The sequence below is a fragment of the Polypterus senegalus genome, chromosome 3, assembly GCF_016835505.1.
Source record: "Polypterus senegalus isolate Bchr_013 chromosome 3, ASM1683550v1, whole genome shotgun sequence".
In the NCBI taxonomy this organism is placed as follows: domain Eukaryota; kingdom Metazoa; phylum Chordata; class Cladistia; order Polypteriformes; family Polypteridae; genus Polypterus; species Polypterus senegalus.
This window is the reverse complement of record NC_053156.1, coordinates 100,365,738-100,389,699: the sequence shown is the minus strand read 5'-3', so window position 1 is coordinate 100,389,699 and position 23,962 is coordinate 100,365,738. Positions and strand designations below refer to the sequence as shown.

Below are 23,962 nucleotides of genomic sequence, written 5' to 3'. Positions count from 1 at the left end.
GAGCAGTTTGTAAAGGTGATGAAGAAGGTTAAAGGAATGTGTGTGACACAAATGAACCTGGCCATGTAATGTAAATGGAGAGGGGTTGTTCTTTTCTGGCATTTTTTTATTATAGTAGAAGACATCCACATACAGTACTGTATCTCTAAATCTCAGTCTCTGTCTATTCTTTATACATTTAGAGATGGTAAGAGCAAATGCCAAAAAACTTTTAAGAGACCTTCCTTCTATATAGAAGGAGGTCAAAAACTATGACTACGTTTTTTAAAAAACATTGGTTCTCCGCTTGCAGAACTCCCACATCTAAACACTGCAAAATGCCACCAACATGAAGAGCCTGTCTGACCAGAAATGCATGACCTGTAAATGCAATTGTGGAGTCCAGAGTAGCTAAAGGCTCCATAACAAAGGCAGACCAGAGCTGATATGAAAGACGATCTCCTAACGTTTTTGTCATTAGGAGGCACTTTGCTTTTCCCACAGTCAACTTTATGTGCCATTAGAACATTAGAACAATCAACCCAGCCACAGAGGATACACAAACCACCATGTTTCTTCGCGCCAGTCCCAAACCCGGATAAATGGGGAGTGTTACGTCAGGAAGGGCATCTGGTGTAAAATTTTTACAGACAATACAGATTTCCATACCTGATCGGTCGATCCCCAGGTTAACAATGGGTGCCAACAGTATTGTTAGCCAACAGGGTGCTGGTGGAAATTGGGCAACTGTTGACCAGAGAAGGAGAAGGGGGGGTTTAGACATGTCTGGTGGCAGGAGGAAAGGAGGAAGGCAAACAGAGTGGAACTGAGGGTAGGAACTTTAAATGTAGCCAGTATGACTGGTAAGGGGAGAGAGCTGATGTGATGGAGAGAAGGAAGGTGAATATGTTGTGCATGCAAGAGATTAAATGGAAGGGGAGAAAAATTCCAGAAATGGTATTTTGAGACTCTGGGAGGTCTAAAACGTCGAGATTCATCAAAATCTCGAAATGGAATTTTTGGGGGATTCTAATACTTTCCCCCTTTATTCTGTATACAAGAAAGCCAGGGAAGCCTAAAATGTCAAGACTAATCAAAATCTCAATACCAAATTTTTGGACGATTACAATACTTTGTATACAAGAAAATAAAAAACTGAGAACAAGGGAGTAGAACTACTACATAATTATACCAACGACTAGACAAAGACAAAACAACAAAAATCAGAATTCTAAACTGTTTGTCACTTCAGCAACAGCTATTCTGCAGGAGCTAAGCAGATCCAAAATATTTAATGAAAAAGTGTGCTTTCAAAAGATCATTACACAGCTTTGGCGCACTAACATAGAAACATTGTCCATTCATGGCACATCGGCCAACAGTCAACAGACACAGGCAGAATGGAGAGACTTTCTGAAGGGACTTAAGGAGAGACCAAGGATTGGAGACAATGAGGACCAGAACCAATCAGAAAATTTTAAGTCAAGATAAGAGTTTGTTACTGGATTCTTGCAGCAACAGGATGCCAGTGGAGAGATCAAAGCAGAGGAGTAGTAGGAGTGAAATAAGGCAAAGAGATAACCAGTTGAGAATCTGCATTGTGGAGGATCTGACATTAGCTGAAAGAAGTCTCACCAGGAAAGAGTTGCAATAGTCCAGCCGAGAGAGAACCAGTGCCTGAACAAGCAGTTGCACAGTATAATTAGTGCAGAAGGGTCAGATCCTCTGAATATTATGAAGAAAGAAACAGCAGGACTTGGTCATTGAGGATACTGTATATGTTCAATGAATGAAAGCAAAGAGTCCAGAACCCCGCAAACATTCTTGACAGGGATTGATAGTGAAAGGGTGACGATGCTTAGCAACAAATTTGAGGACAGAGAATCAGAGGGCAAGTACAAGGGATCAGACTTTGAAAGGTTAAGTTTAAGGTGTTGAGCATTCATCCATCATTAACCCAAACATTCACAAGCTTTATGGCTAAAAACACATAGCTTTGTTTTCCATACATCATCTTAAATCAAATCAGCACTCATTCATATAAAATAGAATGCTACTAACATGAAGCCTATTGATGAGTTTCAGTGTTCAATTCCAAAAGTCAACATTAGTAGATGATCTGCTGCAAGAAACATCAGCAGAGTATTGGTGGTGTTAGTCTAACTAAAGAAACATTTGCGGGCTGAATAACTGAAACCTACATGTTGTAGTTTCATCTTCCACAATAGATTTATGGGTCCAATTTTTTTTTTTCCAGTATGATACCTTCGCCAGTCCATTCCATATTAATTTTCACTTGCCTTATGCTTTGTTGCCATCACTGAAGTCATGCATTGTACAGCTAATGGTGACATATTGCATGTCGATTAGCACAGGCAAGTTAGAAATTCGCTGTTCTGTACATGTACTCTGTTGGGCCCTTGAGCAAGGCCCTTAACCTGTATCGTCTTGGGCAGGGGTGCGAGCTACTTTTAAAATGACCAGGTCGAAATGATCTAATTACATTAAAAATGCTTTATATATACACTCACCTAAAGGATTATTAGGAACACTTGTTCAATTTCTCATTAATGCAATTATCTAATCAACCAATCACATGGCAGTTGCTTCAAAGTATTTAGGGGTGTGGTCCTGGTCAAGGCAATCTCCTGAACTCCAAACTGAATGTCAGAATGGGAAAGAAAGGTGATTTAAGCAATTTTGAGTGTGGCATGGTTGTTGGTGCCAGACGGGCCGGTCTGAGTATTTCACAATCTGCTCAGTTACTGGGATTGTCATGCACAACCATTTCTAGGGTTTACAAAGAATGGTGTGAAAAGGGAAAAACATCCAGTATGCGGCAGTCCTGTGGGCGAAAATGCCTTGTTGATGCTAGAGGTCAGAGGAGAATGGGCCGACTGATTCAAGCTGATAGAAGAGCAACTTTGACTGAAATAACCACTTGTTACAACCGAGGTATGCAGCAAAGCATTTGTGAAGCCACAACACGCACAACCTTGAGGCAGATGGGCTACAACAGCAGAAGACCCCACCGGGTACCACTCATCCCCACTACAAATAGGAAAAAGAGGCTACAATTTGCACGAGCTAACCAAAATTGGACAGTTGAAGACTGGAAAAATGTTGCCTGGTCTGATGAGTCTCGATTTCTGTTGAGACATTCAAATGGTAGAGTCAGAATTTGGCGTAAACAGAATGAGAACATGGATCCATCATGCCTTGTTACCACTGTGCAGGCTGGTGGTGGTGGTGTAATGGTGTGGGGGATGTTTCCTTGGCATACTTTAGGCCCCTTAGTGCCAATTGGGCATCGTTTAAATGCCACGGGCTACCTGAGCATTGATTCTGACCATGACCATCCCTTCATGACCACCATGTATCCATCCTCTGATGGCTACTTCCAGCAGGATAATACACCATGTCACAAAGCTCGAATCATTTCAAATTGGTTTCTTAAACATGACAATGAGTTCACTGAACTAAAATGGCCCCACAGTCACCAGATCTCAACCCAATAGAGCATCTTTGGGATGTGGTGGAACGGAGCTTCGTGCCCTGGATGTGCATCCCACAAATCTCCATCAACTGCAAGATGCTATCCTATCAATATGGGCCAACATTTCTAAAGAATGCTTTCAGCACCTTGTTGAATCAATGCCACATAGAATTAAGGCAGCTCTGAAGGCGAAAGGGGGTCAAACACCGTATTAGTATGGTGTTTCTAATAATCCTTTAGGTGAGTATATATATATATATATATATATATATATATATATACACAGTGGAACCTCGGTTTACGAGTAACTTGGTTTCCGAGTGTTTTGCAAGACGAGCAAAATTTTTTAATAAATTTTGACTTGATAAACGAGCGATGTCTTGCAATACGAGCAGTATGGATACACTTTGTCTGCTGAGCGCCATGTGTTCACAACTGAGCTGATGGTTCTTCTCTCTCACGCGCATGCGTCTCTCTCTCTCTCCTTATCTCTCTTGCTCGCACGGCGCGTCTCGCGCATCTCTCTCTCCTTATCTCGCTCGCTCGCACTCGCCTCTCTCCTTATCTCTCTTGCTCGTGCGCAGCGCATCTCTCTCTCTCTTTTCTTGAGGGCAATTGTCTCCTATTCTCCGTCTGAGTCTGTGTGCCTTACTCATATAGTCAACATCCGTACAAGCGTATACTGTTTACTACAGCATTGTGACTGTGTGTGTGTGTGCACGCGCGCACACGTGTGTGCTGTGAAGTGCGAGTCCTAATCTTGCGCCCCAAAACACGAAGCTGAGTCTCAGTACTTTAACAACACCAGCCGCCTTCAGCTTGAAACAGCAACAGCACTGTTATTTATCGTAGCGGGATCTTTATAATGCTCTTTGTATGACCCATTGACGACAGGCGTTTATAGCATGTCTGCGATCTTTTTGGATGCGCTTATACGGCGAACTGCTACAGCGCTGGGAGACTGTGATTGCTTTGGGATGCTCTTCTGCGTGTCGTCCCGTTGGGTGGAATCCCACATGAGTTTAGAAACTCACTCACACCAGCCATGATTCTTTTTAAAGGTAAAGTGCAGGTTAATTTGTTTTCTGTATTTTTACTTCATATTTTGTATTAATCATTTTTATATGAATAATTTTGGGTTGTGGAACGAATCATCTGAGTTTCCATTATTTCTTATGGGGAAATTTGCTTTGATATACGAGTGCTTTGGATTGCAAGCATGTTTCCAGAACGAATTATGCTCGCAAACCGAGGTTCCACTATATATATATATATATATATATATATATATATATATATATATATATATATATATATATATATATACTGAGTATACTTTATACATAAAATATATGTTGTTGTACCTTGCATAACTGAATAACCTTTATGGCACAATAACAATTCAATACATTTATGGTCACTACAGTATTTGGATTTAGTAATCGGCATGTGGGAAAAGGCTGACTCGCATAAATAAGTACAGCCAAATAATGCAGTCAAGGAGCTTTTGAATTCAGCGGAGTGAAAAATGATGGCTGTCCGATTAACTGCGATTTTTGTTCCCTCTCCTTTCTCTATCTCAGATCGCTTTTCGGAAGGAAGTCAGTTTCGTAGTTTTTTATTAACAATTCGAAAATGCCTTTCCACATATTCCTTTTTTGGAATAGCAATGATAGATTGACAGATCAGACAAACGCACTTCGATTATGACATTGTGAGAAAAAAATCCAATTCCATATCCAGCCCATACCCTCCCCAAACAATTTTTTTTTTAAATCCCTTCTTTAGTCGATATAAATTGTAAGGCTAACTAGATCACAGCCGGTGTTTTGCAGTAGCTCGCACATTTGATCGTGCGTGAGAGATGACCAGTGTGTTAAAAGAGAAGAGATCTCAGACTGGCCGCCCTGTATGTCAATCAAGTGGCAAATGCCATACGGAGGATATATGATAGACTAACGTTTAAAAAAAAAATTTTTTTTGAATGCAACGCGATCTACCTACACTACCTTTGCGATCTACCGGTCGATCGCGATTGACGCATTGGGCACCCCTGGTGTTGGTTATGATGTTAATCTGCATCCAGCCCTGCAAGCTGGCCCTCCAACTTCAGGGAAAACTTGGGGTTGGGTGGCAGGATTGGCATTCCAGTCACCATAAAAAAACCTCACACTGTTCCAGTGTACTGCTGAGGTGTCACCAGTTTCATCCAGGTCTCAAGCCAGGTGACTGGTTGGATTGATTGATTGGGGCACATGGTCCTAAACTGTACATGTGGCAGTAATGACCTTACAAGCCTATAAAACCAATATGTAAAATGTGCACAATAATAAAAGACAATGTGGAGGTATGAGTTTAATTTATTTTGGATGTTACTCATATAAACACTTTTCTTAATCCTATAATAAATTCAATTTTAAAGTAGATAAAATAGATTTAAGAAGCATGCATTTTAATACATTAAAAATCTTAAATACAGTGATACTTCATGCACTGCTACTGTGCTTTTAAAGTATTTCTAAAAATTGAAGCGGTTTAAATACTACAGAATACTTATGGTAATACAAATGCTTGAAATTTATGGTTGTTTACACTGTCATCCGTTGCACTTTGCCAAAGTAAGTTGTGGGGTTCTTGGAAGTCTCAGACAGTCAGTAGGAATTTACCAGTTGTCCAAGAAATCAAAACCAGTCTTCAAAACGCTGCTGCTTGTCTGGAACTGTAAACAAAGCAGAATACACAATTTAAAAAAAATTTAATTTCATAAAAAGAGCTGATAACATTCTTAAGTCTGCTGTATCCCATTTAGGGTTCACAGAGGTGGGGTGGGGGCTACAGCTAACCCTCTAGCATTGTGCACAAGGCCAGAATTAGTCCTGATCATGGAACCAACTGAGTGCATGGCATAAACACACACAAATACACACACACACACACACACACACACACACTCTGTGATAATTATCAACAAGATATAAAGGTTTTGTTAAGCGAGGACCAAGATTTTGTCCCCACTTGGCATATGTATAGGAATGTGTGAACACATACACCCACAAACGCACACGGGCCACTTTGGATAGGTCAAGTAACTCAGCATGCATGTCTTTGGGGTTGTATGAGTGTCAAGAATATCTTATTCCTGAAACAAACTAGTATATCTGCACATCTTGAGTAAAAGGATGTCTTCTTCTGGTTGGTCTGACTTTTCGGAGTACCTTTTTGTTATTGCATCAATGTTCAAAACTCAAGGACCAAGGGCCATGCAGTTTGAGAAAACATGTATAATTACTATTTACTTATTATTTACTTATTTATTTTTAAAGTTTAAAGACACACAAATTACACCTGGAAAAAAGATGATTTAAATTGTAAGTTGTATAGGGCCAACATTGTTACATATATAATGACATTTTGCTTGCATGTCCTAATAAACATTTAAACTTAGCATTTATTTCCAGTACATTAGTGACAACTCTCCATTTCGTATTTGACATTTTGTCAACCATAAATACATACATTTTCAAAAGCACTTTGCTTAGTCCTGATCAGGGTTGCAGTGAGCTTCTTTATCATGAAAACTCTTTAAGAGAACTTTCCTAAAAAGCATGAGGGTGGCAATGTGGACTCATGGCACTCCCAGCCAGTCCTTCAACCTCCACACTAACTTTGTCCGCTTCCTTCCGACTCAGGCCATTGTGTGGTGGTGACTGGCTCCTATTATGCGGCACCCAGAAGGAGTTCAGGTGCCCAACAAGATTCTTCTGGCAGCACATCCAGGTATAATAATAATAATAATACATTTTATTTATAGAGCGCCTTTCCCATGCTCAAGGAACTTAAAGAATATAAGAAAGAACGGCAGGGTATACAGTATATAGCATTGTACAAACCAAATAAATAGAGAAGATTAAGACAGTAAATTCAGAGAAAGCCTAACAGACAACACAACTGATGGTCTAGCACACACACACACACAAGTTACATGAGCATCTTGACAGAGAGGTAAACTGAGAGAAGGGTAATAAAGTCAGGTAGAGCTAAAAGCCTTCCTGAACAGATGAGTTTTGAGTTTTTTAAAGGAATTCATGGAGTAAGATGATCTAATTAATTTTGGTAGGTCATTCCAGAGTCTGGGCGTTATACAGCTGAAGGCCCTGTCACCCATGGAGTGAAGATTAGTGTGAGGCACAACAAGATTGCCAGAATCAGAGGACCTTAGTGGGCGGGCAGGCACACAGTGATTGAGAAGGTCACTGAGGTTATTTAAGGCTTTGTAGGTTATTAGTAGGATTTTATATTCGATTCTGTAAGACACAGGGAGCCAGTGAAGACGGAGCAGGATGGGTGTGATGTGCTCACTGCTGCTGGTTAGAGTAATGACTCTTGCAGCCGAGTTTTGAATAAGCTGGGTATGGTGGAAGTGCTGCCAAATATGGCCCTACAAGCATCCAAGCACACACTGGTGGTGGCCATGGGCCACTGCAGGGTTGAACTTCCATGCTCATGACCCGTGGCTATGTTGGAAGCCAAGGGGGTTGCCCTCTGTCGGTCCAGGGGAGAAATGGTCTTGAAATTACTCTCTCCATCATTCCTTCCATGGTTGGGGTGTCCCGGCCAGGTAAGAGCCAAGGCGATCCACCACACTATATAAAACTAACTTTGTAAAAACTAAAAAAATATATTAACCAAGATGTAGCCCACTTGAAAAATAAATTTATGTGGAGACTGAGCTTTTCAGGGGCTAGCAATTTTAAATTGGCCTTATGCAATTATAAGTGTGTGTGTGTGTAGCCCTGCAAAGGAACTGGTGCTGCATGAAGGGTTGGTTCTTGACTTGTACCAATTGTTCCCAAGATGGGCTCTGTACTCCCATTGCCTGATTTGGATTGAACAGTTTAAGAATGCTATATTTATGACACAATATGGAATATATTTCATATTGCAACTTCAATATGTAAGTAAATAACATTAATATTTAACATTAACATGTTAAAAAATAATAGAAGTTATTAATAGCTTTACAACTTTTTGGTATGACAAACAAAACAAATGCCCCTTTCTATAGTGGATACCATCCCAAAGCACTTTACAGGTAATAAGTTCTAATATGAGGATTGCCTTTTTTTGTAGTTTTTTTTTCTATTTTCAAAAAGAAGAACATTACAGTGGCATGCTGCTTAATCAAACAAATAGCAATGACATAACATATATACCCCGTGACCCAGTGGTTGGATTCAGCGGGTTGGAAAATGGATGGATGGATGGATAACATATATAGCCATTTCTTCAAAATTTGTAAATTCATCAAATAATCCAGGTTACATGCGAGTGACTATTAAGAGCTTTATAAGAGACTTATGTATTGCTTTCACTTCCGGTCGAGAACGTAAGGCTCGTAAAATAATATCTGATTTTGAAAATCACTGAAATGAACTTGAGAGAGCCTGCTCCTTAGTGTCTGAACCACATCATGAATCTTGTATCTCTCAGGTTAGGGCAGAACTTAAATACTGTGTTTTAAAGAAAGCTGAATTTCAAATCCACTGTACGCGCACCAAATCCTATTTATCAGACACAAAGCCAAGTAAAGTACTTACTCTAAGGTTGAGCAAGAGTGAAGCGTTTGCATTCATATACTCTATTAAGACTAAACTGGGCACTCCTGTTTGAAATTAGTAACTGCTTTGCTGAATTTTACTCCAAACTGTATACAGATGACTCCTCTTCTGGATTTCTTAAACCTACAAATGCCTTGCATCATCAACAACCCAATTTAAATTCTGCCATCATCTCATTGCTTCTTAAATTTTTAAAGGATATGAACGATTATTACAACTACAGGCCACTTTTCTTGATGAACTCCAACATTAAATTACTTGCTAAAGTCGTATCCACTCATCTTCCAACCATTAAACAGCTCATTAATACAGATCAGACCAGCTTCATTCACAGTTGCTTTTCAACGAACAGTGTTCTTTGCGTTACATATTATTAGCAAGGATCATTCCTAAACAGTACCTGCAGTGCTGTACTCATTAGATACCGAGAAGTTTTTGACATACTGTAAGCTTTGCAGGGGATGGGTTTTGGCAACCCCTTCATTAACATGACTAAGACATTACACTTGACTCTCAATGCATCAGTTCTTTCCAATTAGAACTTATCTCGCCCCCTTCTCATAAGCAGGAGAGTGAGACAAGGCTGTCCCCTCTCTCCCACTCCCTTCATTCTTTCACCAGAGCCACTTGTGGCACTCTTACATGTCTCTATTATAAAAAAAAATCTTGGAAGGAGACGAGACGTGAGTGTCTCAGAGACACTTTTACATCCCGTACGACGAGTCTTCATGCCAGGCGATGTAACCTCGCCTGGGGCCAGAAGCCCCGACAAAGACAAGAGCTTATGCAAAGAGATTTAGAAAAGTCCTGCGCAGTTATGTCAGACACATTTGTTGTAGAGAGAAAGAAACGATATTCACTCGCGGGCAGTTATACAGTACATTGTGTTATCACGATGTAATTCCAAACATGGAATCAAAATCCAATGCGATATTGATGAAAAGGTAAAAGCGAAAAGAGATTGAATATATGGACATAGGTAATATGACAGAAGTGCGCCGCACAAAATGCAGATCACATGGCACGGCAGCAGCAGCAAGCCAGCAGCTGATTGAGCAAAGAGGAAGTAAAAAAAAAAAACTGCATGTGTTTCCCATTGTATCACCATTTAAAAGGGTGTGTTGCAAAAGCGACCATGTTTCTTTGGGGTACCCTCAGCCCCCCTCTTCACAACACGAGCGGCAGAGATGAGAAGTGGTTGGCACGTAGTGTAGGTTTTAGGAGGTTTTGGCGAGCATAGTGCAGGAGTGGGGGGCAAAGCCCCCTAGTTTGTCAACAGTATTTTCCTGCAATTATTAGTAATTCACCTACAAAATCTCTCTTTATTCCAGTCGTATTCTTCTGTTCTGTAGGAATGACTCAGAGTAGTTACCTTTTATTTTAAAACTGTTTCGTACATATGAGGAACTCTCAGGATATAAAATGAAATGGGCTTCTCCCTTTATATTTCTCCATTTTCTGTAAGGTTGTGCAGCATACTGGTACTGTAAATGCAGAGATAAACCTAAATTTTAAAGCGGCATGGATTCACGGTACTGGAATCCGACACTCGGTAGTGTATTAATGAGAAAAAATAAAGCCAGTTAATTCATTGAGTAATTCATTTAACAACCTACCCCTGCTTAATTCTTTAATGTGATCAGGCCTTCATGGATGAAAACCAACTCCCCATAGCTTCTAAATGATCAGGGAGGCTCACAAATGTGCTCCACAACCGAGAGGCTGAAATAGGGTAGAGGTTTTGGGGTTGAGTCGGAATTATCCATTATTTACTTCTGAATCATTTTGGTTTTGCTACCTAGGTCTGAAAGCTGGCATTGATACCAATCCAAAATTTTAATACCAATCCAACACTAATTGGGTCATGAATCCTCTCTCCCCTTTTATCCCTAATGTAAGATTCTTTAAGTATGTTGGCATCTCTGTTATACACGTTTTTAAATATATCGCTACATTAAATTTTCGCAATCTCTCATTGCTTGGACTAATTTTACCCTTTCATTTCTCTCCCATCTACCTATAATAAAAAAGAATATTTACAGCGACTGAACTATGTGGGTGCTATGCTACCTCTCAATCCCTTGCCTTGCCTTTGGAGCAATGTTCACGTGCAACTCTCATCCTGTCTCTGGAATGTGCATCACCAAAGTTCTCACCTTGGCCAGGGCTGACTGAGGCATACCCTTTCCCGACTTCAAGCTTTACCATTGGGTGTTTGTTTTATGTTTCTTATCTCATTAAATCAAAACCCTTCATGGTTCTCTATTGAAACCAGTCTAGCTTTGCCGGTGTGTCTGTCAGATTTTTTCTTGCATCCTCACTATTCCACTGACCTCCTTCTCATTCACACACATGTATTCTGTCTTGTCTCCACCTCTCCAGGGTCTCCTTAACCTGCTCCCTAACATTAAGTAAATGAAGGCCACAACTGAAAATTGCTGGGAAAGTTATCTAATGTGACATAGGCTTAACCATCATAGCCTCTGGGACAGATGTAGGTTTGACATATGGAAACGTGGGTTTCTTCTAACAAAACTTCCTAGTATAATTGTTACGAAATATTTTTATAAATGTTTAAAAGGATGAAACTGTATGTCAGAGGTCGAAACTGAGGAGGCAAACTTGTGGTTTAAAGTCTAATGTCTTGGTCAATAGGCCACATTGTAATAAGAAAATTTTAGGTAAGCAATCTATCATTTTTAGTGTAACTAAGTAAAATGAAAACAAAATGAAGAGAAACAGCTCAGCATATAATGAATAAAACAAACAGACAGACAGACAGAGAGAGAAAGACTGCACAAGTCAGTCCAGTTTAATACTCTCTTAATATAAGATGCACATGCAAAGAAATCTGATAGTAGAGTAGGTAACTCTGTATGTAACTGTTTGTAACTTTGTATGTTTGTTCCAACATCATGCAGAATCTTTGCAAAGAGTTGCAAACAAATGGGAAGACTGCACAGGTACAGTCCTACATAGAATATGTGATGAAGAAAATATTAAAGCTTCTTTCCTTTTTCTAGCAACCTTCTCTAATATAAAAAGTACTGAATGGTAATTTTGCAAAATGTCATCTAAAGTATTTACTGTAATTAATGAACTGAAAATTCTAACAGCAGCAGATTCTTACCTGAGAAAACAGGTTTTCTTCAAAAATTGACTCATCTTTATCATTCTCTTTAGTAGCTGGTCCTTTGCTGTCCGGGGCAGGTGTGAAAACTTCTTCAAAAGTACTAACAGATGCATAAGGGGTCTGGGACTTCTCCCATTCTGCCACCGTTGAAGAGACGCTGACAGGCTTTTCTTGTTTGGAGGCCAACTGTTTGTCTGTTTTGTACTCTTCCTTATCTTTTGATGAAGACTCCTGTCTAAGGTATGAAGGCAGTGGCTTCTCCCCTTTTTCCAGAGACTTTATTTGACTGGGAGTTAAAGACTGAAATTCTGACTGCCCTCCTTCAAGTCTAGATCTTTCCGCACTGATTTTCCAAAATGACGACTCTTCCTCTTTTCTTGCAGGCAAAACAGTGTCTGCATTGGTGTTTTTACCATTTTGACAAATCTTGGGCTGGTTGTTTCCATGAGGAACAGCTTTTATTGGCTGGGATGTTTTAACTGGAGGTTTCTGGTCCCCTTGTGCTGAGATGCTGCCCATCTCTTGTACAGTTGGAGATGAAAGGCTGAACTCCATTTGGCTCTGGTTTTGCAAAGTAGTTTGAAGAAAAAAAGAAGAAGCAGCCGTTAGTATTTTTTAATCATCCACTATTAAGGCACATCACACATACTAAGTCTGACTAACCCATAGACCAGGGGTTGCCAACTCTGGTCCTGGAGGACCACCGTAGCTGCAGGTTTTCATTCTAACCTTTTTCTTAATTAGTGACCTGTTTGTGCTGCTAATTAACTTCTTTTGAATTCATTTTATTTGACTTGTTTTTTTTTTTAACATTTGTTCCCATGAATTTTTTCCTCATTCTTCTGAATTGCTTCATTTTTTTCCTTAAATGGCATCCAAACAGAAATGAAATGTGAAATGAGTGAGCCAACAGAAGACCAACTAAGTCAGGGCCTCAAACTCCAACCAGTTGCTTAATTAGGTGCTGAGTTTCATTCTTAATTAAACCCGTTCTTTAATTCCATGGCTTGTTGCTGCTCTCATGGTGCAATAGCCGACATTTCCGAAATTGTTGATTTTCTCTTTTCTAAGAGCACTGTTAAAATTTTTTGTGGACCTGAGCAGATCAGCATTTCTGAGACCTTTATCTTTCCTTATTTTCAGATGTCATATGATGGTAACAGTTTTCTGCTCATGTTTAGGCTCATTTTGTATCTCATTATTGTTTGGCGGCTAATTAAGGAAAAAGAAACCATTAAGGGGTTTAAGTCTTCAGGAGCAAGTCAGTTAAAATGAATTCAAAAGAAATTCAAAAGCAGCAAAACCAGGTCACTAATTAAGAAGATGTGCAGCCATGGTGGTCTTCCAGGACCAGAGATAGTGACCCCTGCAATAGACCACAATATTCATTTTGATCAATTTGAATAAAGTTGAGCTGGCTTTTGTTTGTATGTTTGTTCCAACATCATGCAGAATCTTTGCAAAGAGTTGCAAACAAATGGGAAGACTGCACAGGTACAGTCCTACATAGAATATGTGATGTACAGGTATGTATGTTGCTTACTCAAGGGTCAGAAGCAGCAAGAATGTTTTACTTGTGCCTCTGAAAAAGTACTACTTGAAAAATCGTGAATTCTTTGATGATAGTAATAATAATACATTTTATTTATATAGTGCCATTCCTATGCTCAGTAACTCGCAGTATAATACCAAGAACAATCAAATGAAGAATGCTCCAGTTAATTTTTAATCACTCCAGCCAAATGTAAAGTCAAATTTATTACAGAATTTTAAACTAAGCAAGGCCGGGTTACAAAGCTTGTTAGTTCTATTAAAACTCTGAAAAAAGAGCAGAAATACATACCCTTGTTTCCCATGAAAAAGGTGCAGAGTGTTCATCTTGCCATGTAATATCCTAGGAAGAAAAAAGTATTTTAGATTGAAGAATTGTGTTTTTGGCACACTGTTATTCAGTGGCGCAATTCCCCAAGGGTGATCCAGCTTGTAGGATCCTCATTGTTGGGAGCCCGAGTGGCTGAACCAAGCTAAGGGGTCACCCACGTAACACCTGGCTGTGGCAGATAAAGGGTCATTTCCGGAGGGTGGCACTGGACCCCGTGTCTGCCTGGGGGGTTGCCAACTGGGATCCTGAGCTGTTTCATCATGTAGTGGGTGCGGCAATGCATTGTACCAGTGCATTCTCCCCAACTTGACTGGACTTGTTATTCAGTACACAGACATCACACATATGTACACTAAAGCTTCTGCACCACAGTGTATCAGACATAGAGTCATGGCTGTGCAGCAGTTACCCATTAATCACATCATTGTTCCTGTTCTTGTGGTGCTAGAGATCTGCAGCAAAATGATACAGACCCCATTTCATACTTAGTTTTTAAATTTATAAGTCTTTATGTGTGAGGTTTCTAGCATAAAGTGATCTAGCCAAAATGTTTATTCAGCCAATGTGGGTAGGTGGTGTACAAATACTTTGCATGGTATACCATACCATACTAGACATTTGACTGTGCTATTGATACCAGTTTTCAGACCTTAGTACCGTTTCCAGAAGCAAATAATGGGTAACTCCAAACTCCTGCCATCTTACTCCATCCCCCCACAGATGGCACACAATTGTGTTCCTCCCTGATGTGCTGCACCATCAAGTCGCACCACGCGCAGATTTCCTTTTGATAGCACAAAGTGTGTGGTCAGCAAAGCAATATTGGTCTCTTGTGAAGTCTCAATCAGATTGAAGCAGTTGGTGTGTGGTTCCCCTGGGAGTTCAGGAGCCCAGATCACGTCAAGCCTGTGGTTTAATTTCTTGAACTAAACAGAATGGACATTTTTCCAGGAGAGGAATGAAATGAAAGATGATGTTTACTTCTGGTACCAAAAATCCCAATTTAAAATTTGATTTTTGGTATACTGCAAAACCCTCGCAAACACTCACACACATTGTCATCAGTCAGTTTCGAATGACCAATCCTACCTACTTAGTAAAACTACTTAATTTAATGAATCACAGTTTACATGGAAAGACTAAATGTTATAAAACGCTTTATCACAGCATCCAACATCAAAGACTGTTTAATATCAAGGTTAACAGTACTGATTAAATTGCAAACTGTTGATGTCAAAAACTAACAGATAATCATACATCCACTGATACCAGACTTAGGCGCATCATCAGTGGTGTTTCCTGGAGTCATAAGGGGTTTCAGTTCTCACAACTGAAACACTTTCCCAGGCGACTCAACCAAGGTTAATCAAGTCTCGGCCTGTGTCCAAATGGTATTTTGCAGTCCCCACACAAAAGCCTTTTTCAGCCAGATTCATCTTAATGCCCTCTCTGCAGCCCCCACGCTGTTGTTGATGGCTATTCTCCTATTTGCACCAGTGATGCCCAGCATTCCATAGGCTTTGCTGAGGAAATGGCTTGCAAACGCTCGGTAAACCACTTATCTTACACATGATCCTCCACTATTTTCTACGGCAGGCTTAAAGCAGTTCCTGGTACTTTTCCCTCTTCCTCTCCTACGTATCATCCATCCTCTCTTCCCAAGGCACAGTTAGCTCCAGGTGGATGACCTGTTTTGTGACCTCGGAAACTAGGATGATATCAGGTCTCAGAGTAGACTTGGTGATGTATGCTGGGATTTTCAGCTGCCTATCTAGGTCAACTGTCATCACCCAGTCTCATGCCATATAGAGCAAGCCAATAAAGTTGTTCTTTCCATGGGCTGCGCACCTTCCTTGACGAATACAATCATCCTGGCTGTAGCACTGGCATTCCTACTCTTGCTGATACACTTGCTGATTGCCTCAGCGATGGTCTGGAGGACTTGTTCATGTCTACAACAAAAATGTCTCTCGAATAATGGGCCTAGAGCAACTGCTCAGGATGTGCTCAAGGGTGTCCATTTTAAGACACAGGTGGTATGCTGGAGTTTCTACCTTGCCCCATTCAAACAGGTTGGATGACCTAGGTAGGACTCCATTCTCCCCTTGAATCAAGAACGTAATCCTCTGTGGGTCCCATTTCCAGATATCATGCCAGGTGATCTTCTGCTCTATTACCTCTTCCCACTTTATCCAGGTCCCGTTTCCATATTGCCATGAATCTTACTTGTTTGTTCTTCCTCGACTGAAGCACACACCTCCAGCTGCACCAGTCTCTGCCTTTCCTTCTCACCAGCGGTGTTGAATCAGGTTAGTAGTGTGCTTCCAAATCCTGCCCTATCTTATGCCACACTCACTATAAGATCCATGTGTTTCAGCCACTTTACATTTCCTCCCTGTCCTTCAGCCACTTTACATTTCCTCCCTGTCCTTACAATGATACCTGCTCCAGGTACTTTAGCGTCCTTAGACCCGGAATACTAAAGGTGTTCACGTGCCCGTCAAACAATGAATTCCTCCTTGACAGATCTGAATGCAAGCATAACCTTATTACTGTTCCCATACAGCCCTATACTGTTCCAGCTATGTGGCATGCCCAGCTATCTGAATAGGTAGCAGCTTACTTTACTCTTAAAACCTTCCAATACAGTCATGGGGACTTTGTAAATTAAAAGCGGCCAAAGGATCCTCGGGAGAATTCCATGCTGGTAAACCCAGGCCTTGAACTTCCCAGGTAGCCCTGGCTTGTCTACAGTTTTTAGCCATCCCTCCATTTCAGCAGTGGTGGTTATGATGAAGTCCCTTTCCTTCAGGGTACAGCTGAAGACCTTCTCAAGACTCTTCACTGTTTTTTTGGTGACAGACAAGATCAGGTCTTCTCTCAACCTGAAGTGAACCTTGTCAATCACTTTCCCTTTCTTCAACAATAAAGATAGGACTTTCAGGGGATTAAAACTCATGCATGCCCACAACATAAGTCTCTCCAACCCATAGAGGATCCACCTAGCATGGCGCATTGTCATTATTATGACCATGAGACTGTTCATGTAGGCCCTAATAGGCAGCTGCCTCAACCTGGACTTGCTAAGTGGCTCCAGCAGTCTGTTTCTGCTGACTTGACCTTCATGTTCATCACCAGAGCGAAAAGGATCGCAGAGACAGTGAACCCAGTGATAATCCGAACTTCCAGCTGGTGCCAGTCAGAAGTCAGTGGGCCAGCATAGACTCTCAAGCTAAACTTGCTGTAATAGTCCAGAATTAGATTTTCACTTTCTATGGTAAATGGTACCTCTCTATCATCACCTCAACCACCTTGTGGGATATTGAGCCATACGCATTGGTCAGATCTAACCAAAGCACAGCATATTTACTATTAATTTTCAAATTGGAAAGCTGTATCAGATTTAACATGAACAATACTGCCATCTTTAATGTTCATATTCAAAAAAGACTGATTAAATGCCAAAATGGCTTCTTGTAAAAATTCCCCACTTGGGACAATAACATTTGAATTGAACTGAACCAGTACAATATATGATCAGCAAGAACCGACAATACTATTTCTACTACTTGTATATATAATTTAGACAACAAAGAGAAGCACTAAGGCAGGGGTCCTCAATCACAGTCCTGGGGCCTCATGTACAACGCCGTGCGTAGAACTCGCACTATAACATGGCGTAAGCACAAAAGCGAAATGTGCTTATGCACAGAAAAATTCAGATGCAGGAATCTGTGCATACTCCAACTTCCACGTTCTTCTGCTACATAAATCCCGATCAGTGTGAAAACTAACACTTGTGCACGCGCTTTATGTAACGCCCCAACTCCTCCCAGAATTACTCCTCTTTGAATATGCAAATCAATATAAATCGCCCTTAAGCTCAGCCGTCTTAGAAAAGACTAAGAGAAAAGCATGGGGAAAATATAAGAATTTCAGTGAATACCAAGTGAAGGAAAAACATACTATTTGTTTAATTAAACTGTGGTATAATCAACAAAAGGAAGTTGATCGAGTGAAACTTGAAAGCTCAGATATCAGTCGCCATGAAAAAGCAAGTCGTAGCCTACCGTCTGAGTGTCATGTAAAAGCTGTTTAGGGTACAGAGAAAAAAAAGGCACACAGTGGGGAAAAAGCACGAAATGTCAACTTCAATCTCGACATTTCCACTTTAATCATGTAGTTTATTTTGTCATTAAAGTAGAACATCATAAACGTCATCTTAAAATCATTTAATTAACCAGTTTCTCAAATCACATCGTAATTAAAGTAGCACGTTAAAAGCTTTGTTTTGTATTTGATCTTCTATGTGCTGTATGTGTGTGAATCACTACTTGCTTCTTAAACCGCTCTCTTCCTCCAACTGGACACAGAATCCATTACATTCATGATATTACAGCTCTCTGAATAACTAAAATACTGAGATGTATACGTGATATCATTTTCATGATGATAGGAGTTAAAGCACATTATTAAACATGGGTTTCACAGCGCAGCGATTGTGCACGACCATCGATGAAATTATTTATTGCAGCAGTACTCAGGGCGGCTCTATGCTTGTGGTGGCACTGGGCAGAAGAAGAATCGGTGGCTCCTTCGCCCACCAATGTCAATATGGTATCTTATGCACGGCGGATGGCCACGTCCGTTGCGGATGATACAAGCGTTTAACTTTTGTCGAAATTTGCCGCTGCGTTTTTAGCTGTGTCGTTATTTTCTCTTTCTGTTTTATATTCAATATATATTGGCGTAGCCACCCCTGCTGTCCTTGCTTTTCTTTCTCCAAGTAACCGATTGCCACACAATCAGCTCTGTAATAGACATGAAGTCATCTGTAAGCGTAGAGCGCCGATTCTTCAAAAAGTTTAAGGAACATTGAAATATCTTCGTAGTACATGTTTAATTATTCTATCCTTCACGCCAGTCCCAGTGAAGAACATAGATTATTTAAATGAAGTTAAAATTTTATCTGTATAATTTAACAAACATATTTTGCTGCATTTCATCTTAAAATGATATTGTCATCATATGTAAATATGCGCTTTATAAAGTGGCTCAGGTTGTGCGATATTATAACTATAGTGCAGGTTTACAGTGAGGTAATTGTACTTATAAGTACAAACAGTTATACAAGGAGCAATTGATTGAGTGCGTTTATAGTTCTTGGGATGAAACTGTTTCTGAACCGCGAGGTCCGTACAGGAAAGGCTTTAAAACGTTTTGCCGTGGCTGAGGCAGCGTGTGCCTGATGCTGTATACTGATAATTCTCTTTCCGATCAGCTGCTGCTGTGATTCACACTCAGATACAGTGATTAAAATACTCTTGAGTGGTGCAGTGAGAGTAATATGGAAAAGATGATCAGCTGTGGCAACTCCTAACGGGAGCAGCTGAAAGAAGAAAAAAGATGCAGTGAGAGTAACAACACTAAAGCAGTTATGGTATTTGGAATACTATGGCTGTTCCCTGGACCATTATATTGTTACAAGTTAATTACAATCAGATGCGTTACACTAATAAACAATATGCAGTTAGTTTCAGTGTATTTATAAAGCCGCTTCAGAAAAATAAGGAGTAACCACACAGGAACAGTAGCACTGCTTTGACGCTAGGTGCTGCCAGTCTGCAAAACCGAGCGGAGAACTTGCGTACGACAAGGTATTAGGAACCGTAGAAAAGTGTGTGGCTTTACGCCAAGTGTAGGTTTTATACATCACGATTTGAACGTGGAAAAGTTCTTACGCAACATTTCTGTGCGTAACGCACCGTTTATACATGAGGCCCTGGAGGGCGCAGTGGCTGCAGGTTTTGTTCTAACCCGGTTGCTTAATTAGAAAGCAATTCTTGACAATAATTTAATTTCATTGCTTGTTAGTGCTTTAACTCTGCTATGTAAGTTCATTCTCATATCCTAGATTTTCTTCCCCTTTCTAAGGATATCATCCAAATGGTTTGAAGGCTAAAATGGATGAGTAATTCTCAGTCCTTCACTTTTTTCTCTTCGCTTTCCTTCAAAGTATTTAATTAAACCCAACAGTGCACGAGAAATACACACAGGTGTAAATGGAGAACTGCTGGTCTCTTTTGTCACTTGCATGTTATTGCTAATTAGGAGCAATTAAAAAATGAGAATACAGCTGATTAAGACTAAAATAAGCAATAAGGGTTCAAAATCTTAACGAGCGAGACTACTAAAGTGAAGCAGAGGTGTTATTTGAGCAATAAGTGCTTCTTATTAAGCAATTGGGTTGGATCAAAAACCTGCAGCCACTGCAGCCCTCCAGGACTGTGATTGAGGACCCTTGCACTAAGGCTACCTTCCCATAAGAAGAACCCAGTACAATTGTTCTAAGTATTTGAATACATAATCCTTATAAATTCCTGTCCAATAACATCCATGCAAAGGTAAAAATGAATAAGCTTCATTAGAATACCACTTCATACTTCATTAAAAGACAGCATGTGCTGTAAATAAAACAGGGTCATCTTATTAAATATTAATGTTAAACTCACAAAACATGCCAATGCAGGGTGAGGGGCTCATTATAAAGGCCTATATTGTTAATACACTGTATTACTAACAACACATGGGTGCTGGCAGCTTCACTATTGAAGACTGCCTAACATTTGATTTCTTCAAAGACTTGCAGTTTAGACAAACTGGTGTTGTTAAATTGGCCCTAATGTGTATGAATGTATTTGTGTGTGTGTGTGTGTGTGTGTTCACCCTGCAATGGACTGACTCCCTATCTAGAGCTCGTTCCTCCCTTGTACTCGATGTTGGCTGAGATAGGCTCCTCCTTTCTTTACAGTTATGATACAGTACAATATTTATTTTCCACATGAAAACGAGCTCTGAAAGAAGCATTTTTTTACAAATTCAAAAAAAAAAAAATACCGAGCCTGCTCTTGGACTTTGAAATACAAGTGAAAGGTCTCAGGGTCCAAAAGTGAAAACCACATCCTCACAGCAAATGTTTCGATTTAAGAAAACATCCAAGCAAAGGTTTCGATTTAAGAAAACATGCATTCTGTGTTTCAACGACATGCTTATGACAACAAAAGTAAACCGGAAGTAATACACTTTATCACAGATTCTTGGAAACGTTTTCTGTTTGTCTGCTGAAAGTGGCTTAAAGTTGGCACACATACTGAATTATATGGTAGCCTATTCCGGCCACTCAAAAAAATATATGTAATAATAGTGATTAGTTGTAGTACAGAGCGGTTATTTCTACCTTACAGCTCCAGGGTCTGCATGGATTTGGCATTATTCCCATGTATTTAAGGATTGATTGGGTGTGTTTTACTGTGGAGGATTACATGTTTTAATACTGAATAATGGAAATTCAGTCAGTAATATTTGTCATTTGCCAAAAATGTTTAGTCCCTCATTTGTTGTGAATTAAAATATATTTATTACCACGGTTACAGATATATAACATGTTATGTGTAGAAACGTTAAGGTTGTGAGTGACTGTGTGATGTTTTTTCAGTGATTATTGCCTGCTTGTCTACAGACAAGAGACAGCAATTGACACAATGTCCATACTGGTGCTTAGAGACAACTTTTAGTGGTGAAAAGTATATGCTGGAAGAATCCGTGCCCCTGCAGCTGGAATTTTACTGTGGAGGAAGAAAGTAAAGAGGTGAAGCGCACAGATAATGTCCTTTAAAAATAGCTGAATCTCACAAAAATGCTTTGCTTTCTTCCTTCATAAAATGACATGACATTGCTCCATGTGTCCAATCTCAAGATATGACTCAATAGTTGACAACACTCATGGCTTGTAAAGTGGATTGTTTGGCAGGTTTAAGGCTTTTGCTTTCATGCATAGATCCCAGTACCATTTAGCACCTTTTTAAAGCATAAGAGCACACTAGGTATTTTTAAAATGTATAAAAAATACTTCACTTTAGAAAAAAAAATAATATACACCATGAGTGTGAGGAAATAATGTCGACTTGGAAAACACTGAACTTGTCCTTTAAGCTGCCAGTTCTGTGTTGCTTTTTAATACAAATAGGTCTTCCAGTTGTTTAAGGAAACGCAGTGGGTCCAGCCAATGTGGCAGTATATACAACTTGCATTTAAAATGTTATTATTTACTTTAATATTGCACAGTGTAACTATAATAACATTCATATATCCATCCATCCATTATCCAACCCGCTATAGCCTAACTACAGGGTCACGGGGTCTGCTGGAGTCAATCCCAGCCAACACAGGGCGCAAGGCAGGAAACAAACCCCAGGCAGGGCGCCAGCCCACCGCAGGACACGCACACACACACACCAAGCACACACTAGGGACAATTTAGGATCGCCAACGCACCTGACCTGCATGTCTATACATATATTTTTATATTTGTTATTAAAACTGCAGCACTGTACCAGCTATCTTATGCCAATACAATATTACCCACTTTGAATAACCATTTTACTATGATGTGCCGTTTTACTTAGTGATTCTGTACCAGCAACACCAACTGTGGCAGTTCCGCTTACCTCTTCACGCACGTATCTGAATACGAATTCCCACCTACTTCGACCCTCGAACCAATAAAGGTGCACTGCTTAAAACGAGTCCCATCCTACTTAACCCTCACGGCCAATAGGGAAACGTATTTGAAAACATGTTCAAATGCCAATAGAAAAACTGCAAAAAAAAAAACTCCACCTACTTAAGCCTCTCAGCCTATAGGAATGTTTCTTTGAATACACGCCAACGGACCAAAATGCATTGGCATTTAAGAATTGAAAAATATAATTCCACTTAACCATCACCGCCAATGGATTTAGGGATATGCACATTTAAGAGCCAATCGTGATACACGTCTAAATTATAATCACGCCCCCTTGGGCGTCCCAACCAATGGAACTTTACCTCAGGATTAGACCCTCCGCTATCTAGCAGCGACAGCCAATTGCGATCTTACGGTTTAATCATACCATTGTTATTTATAGTGACTAACATGAACAAAGAGCAGCACGGACTTCTTACATTTTAGCTAACATCTATGATGTATACGTGTAGTTTTCAGCAGTTAATGTAACCATACCGACGCAAGCATTACATTAATGAATGCATCTGGGTGGCTACGGGTAATCATATGACAAGATCCTCTGCGCTCCATCGGTGATAAGCTACAACTTTATTGAACCGATGCAGTGCCATTCTGTACAGGACACATTCACGCTGATGTCGTACACAGCGGTCAGATGGTATTCCACCTGAACACTATTTGATCGTACTCCGTTCACGCGTGTAGATCGACCTGTCGGGCTGTAGTAAAACCCCAAGAATCAGCAGATTTAAACGAAGCCACCGGCCGGCAACCTACTAGCCGTTTCATTATTCCATCTACGTAACTTCGGACATATATCACTCCCCTAACAGGGCGATCGCAGTACGGAAATAAGACCCGGTTTGGGCATTATAAAGTCGGGTTAAGGAAATACGGACACGACCGTCGTCACGGGCAGCTTTGGTGCACAGGTACAGCGAGACAGCGGTGCAACTCACCTCTTCTCCAAAGTGCACGATCTTCTGTCCCGTCTGGATCTGTAACTTGGGATAACAAACGGGCACCACCCTGTCTGTTCTGTGCATAGCGTATCGACCCTGGATCATGGGATCCATCATCCAGTTATCGATGACGGTGTCCTGCTGTTTGGGACTCATTACGTCCCATTCGGGGCCGTATTTTTCTTTGATTTTTTGTTTCTCTAGCATGATCTTCCTCGCCATGGGATTGATCGAGCAGAAATACTCGAACTTCTTCTCCTCCATCCTGAGCACCTCACTCCCGGCCACCTCAGCCGTAGCCATCTTGTAAGGGAGGCGTTGAAAGA

The 23,962-nt window shown here is 40.4% G+C and overlaps 1 protein-coding gene across 1 annotated transcript; it reads right to left on the bottom strand.

Annotated features, from left to right (window-relative positions):
* Positions 1-5,817: 5,817 nt before the first annotated feature.
* On the bottom strand, positions 5,818-23,962 carry c3h1orf198 (chromosome 3 C1orf198 homolog). The gene is made up of 4 exons (XM_039747668.1): positions 23,634-23,962; positions 14,070-14,120; positions 12,224-12,787; positions 5,818-6,194 (listed from the first exon to the last, which is right to left on the bottom strand). Exons 1-4 carry the CDS (start codon positions 23,937-23,939, stop codon positions 6,138-6,140), a joined length of 978 nt encoding a protein of 325 aa, XP_039603602.1. The 5' UTR covers positions 23,940-23,962; the 3' UTR covers positions 5,818-6,137.

What these genes read in the sequence shown, in the direction of transcription:
- c3h1orf198 (XM_039747668.1), bottom strand. Translation starts at nt 23,939, where the DNA reads ATGGCTACGGCTGAGGTGGCCGGGAGTGAGGTGCTCAGGATGGAGGAG. An exon ending in TCGTGCACTTTGGAGAAGAG is followed by an intron (nt 14,121 to 23,633) that starts GTGAGTTGCACC and finishes TTTTCTTCCTAG; the next exon opens with GATATTACATGGCAAGATGA. An exon ending in AAGAAAACCTGTTTTCTCAG is followed by an intron (nt 6,195 to 12,223) that starts GTAAGAATCTGC and finishes CTTTGTTTACAG; the next exon opens with TTCCAGACAAGCAGCAGCGT.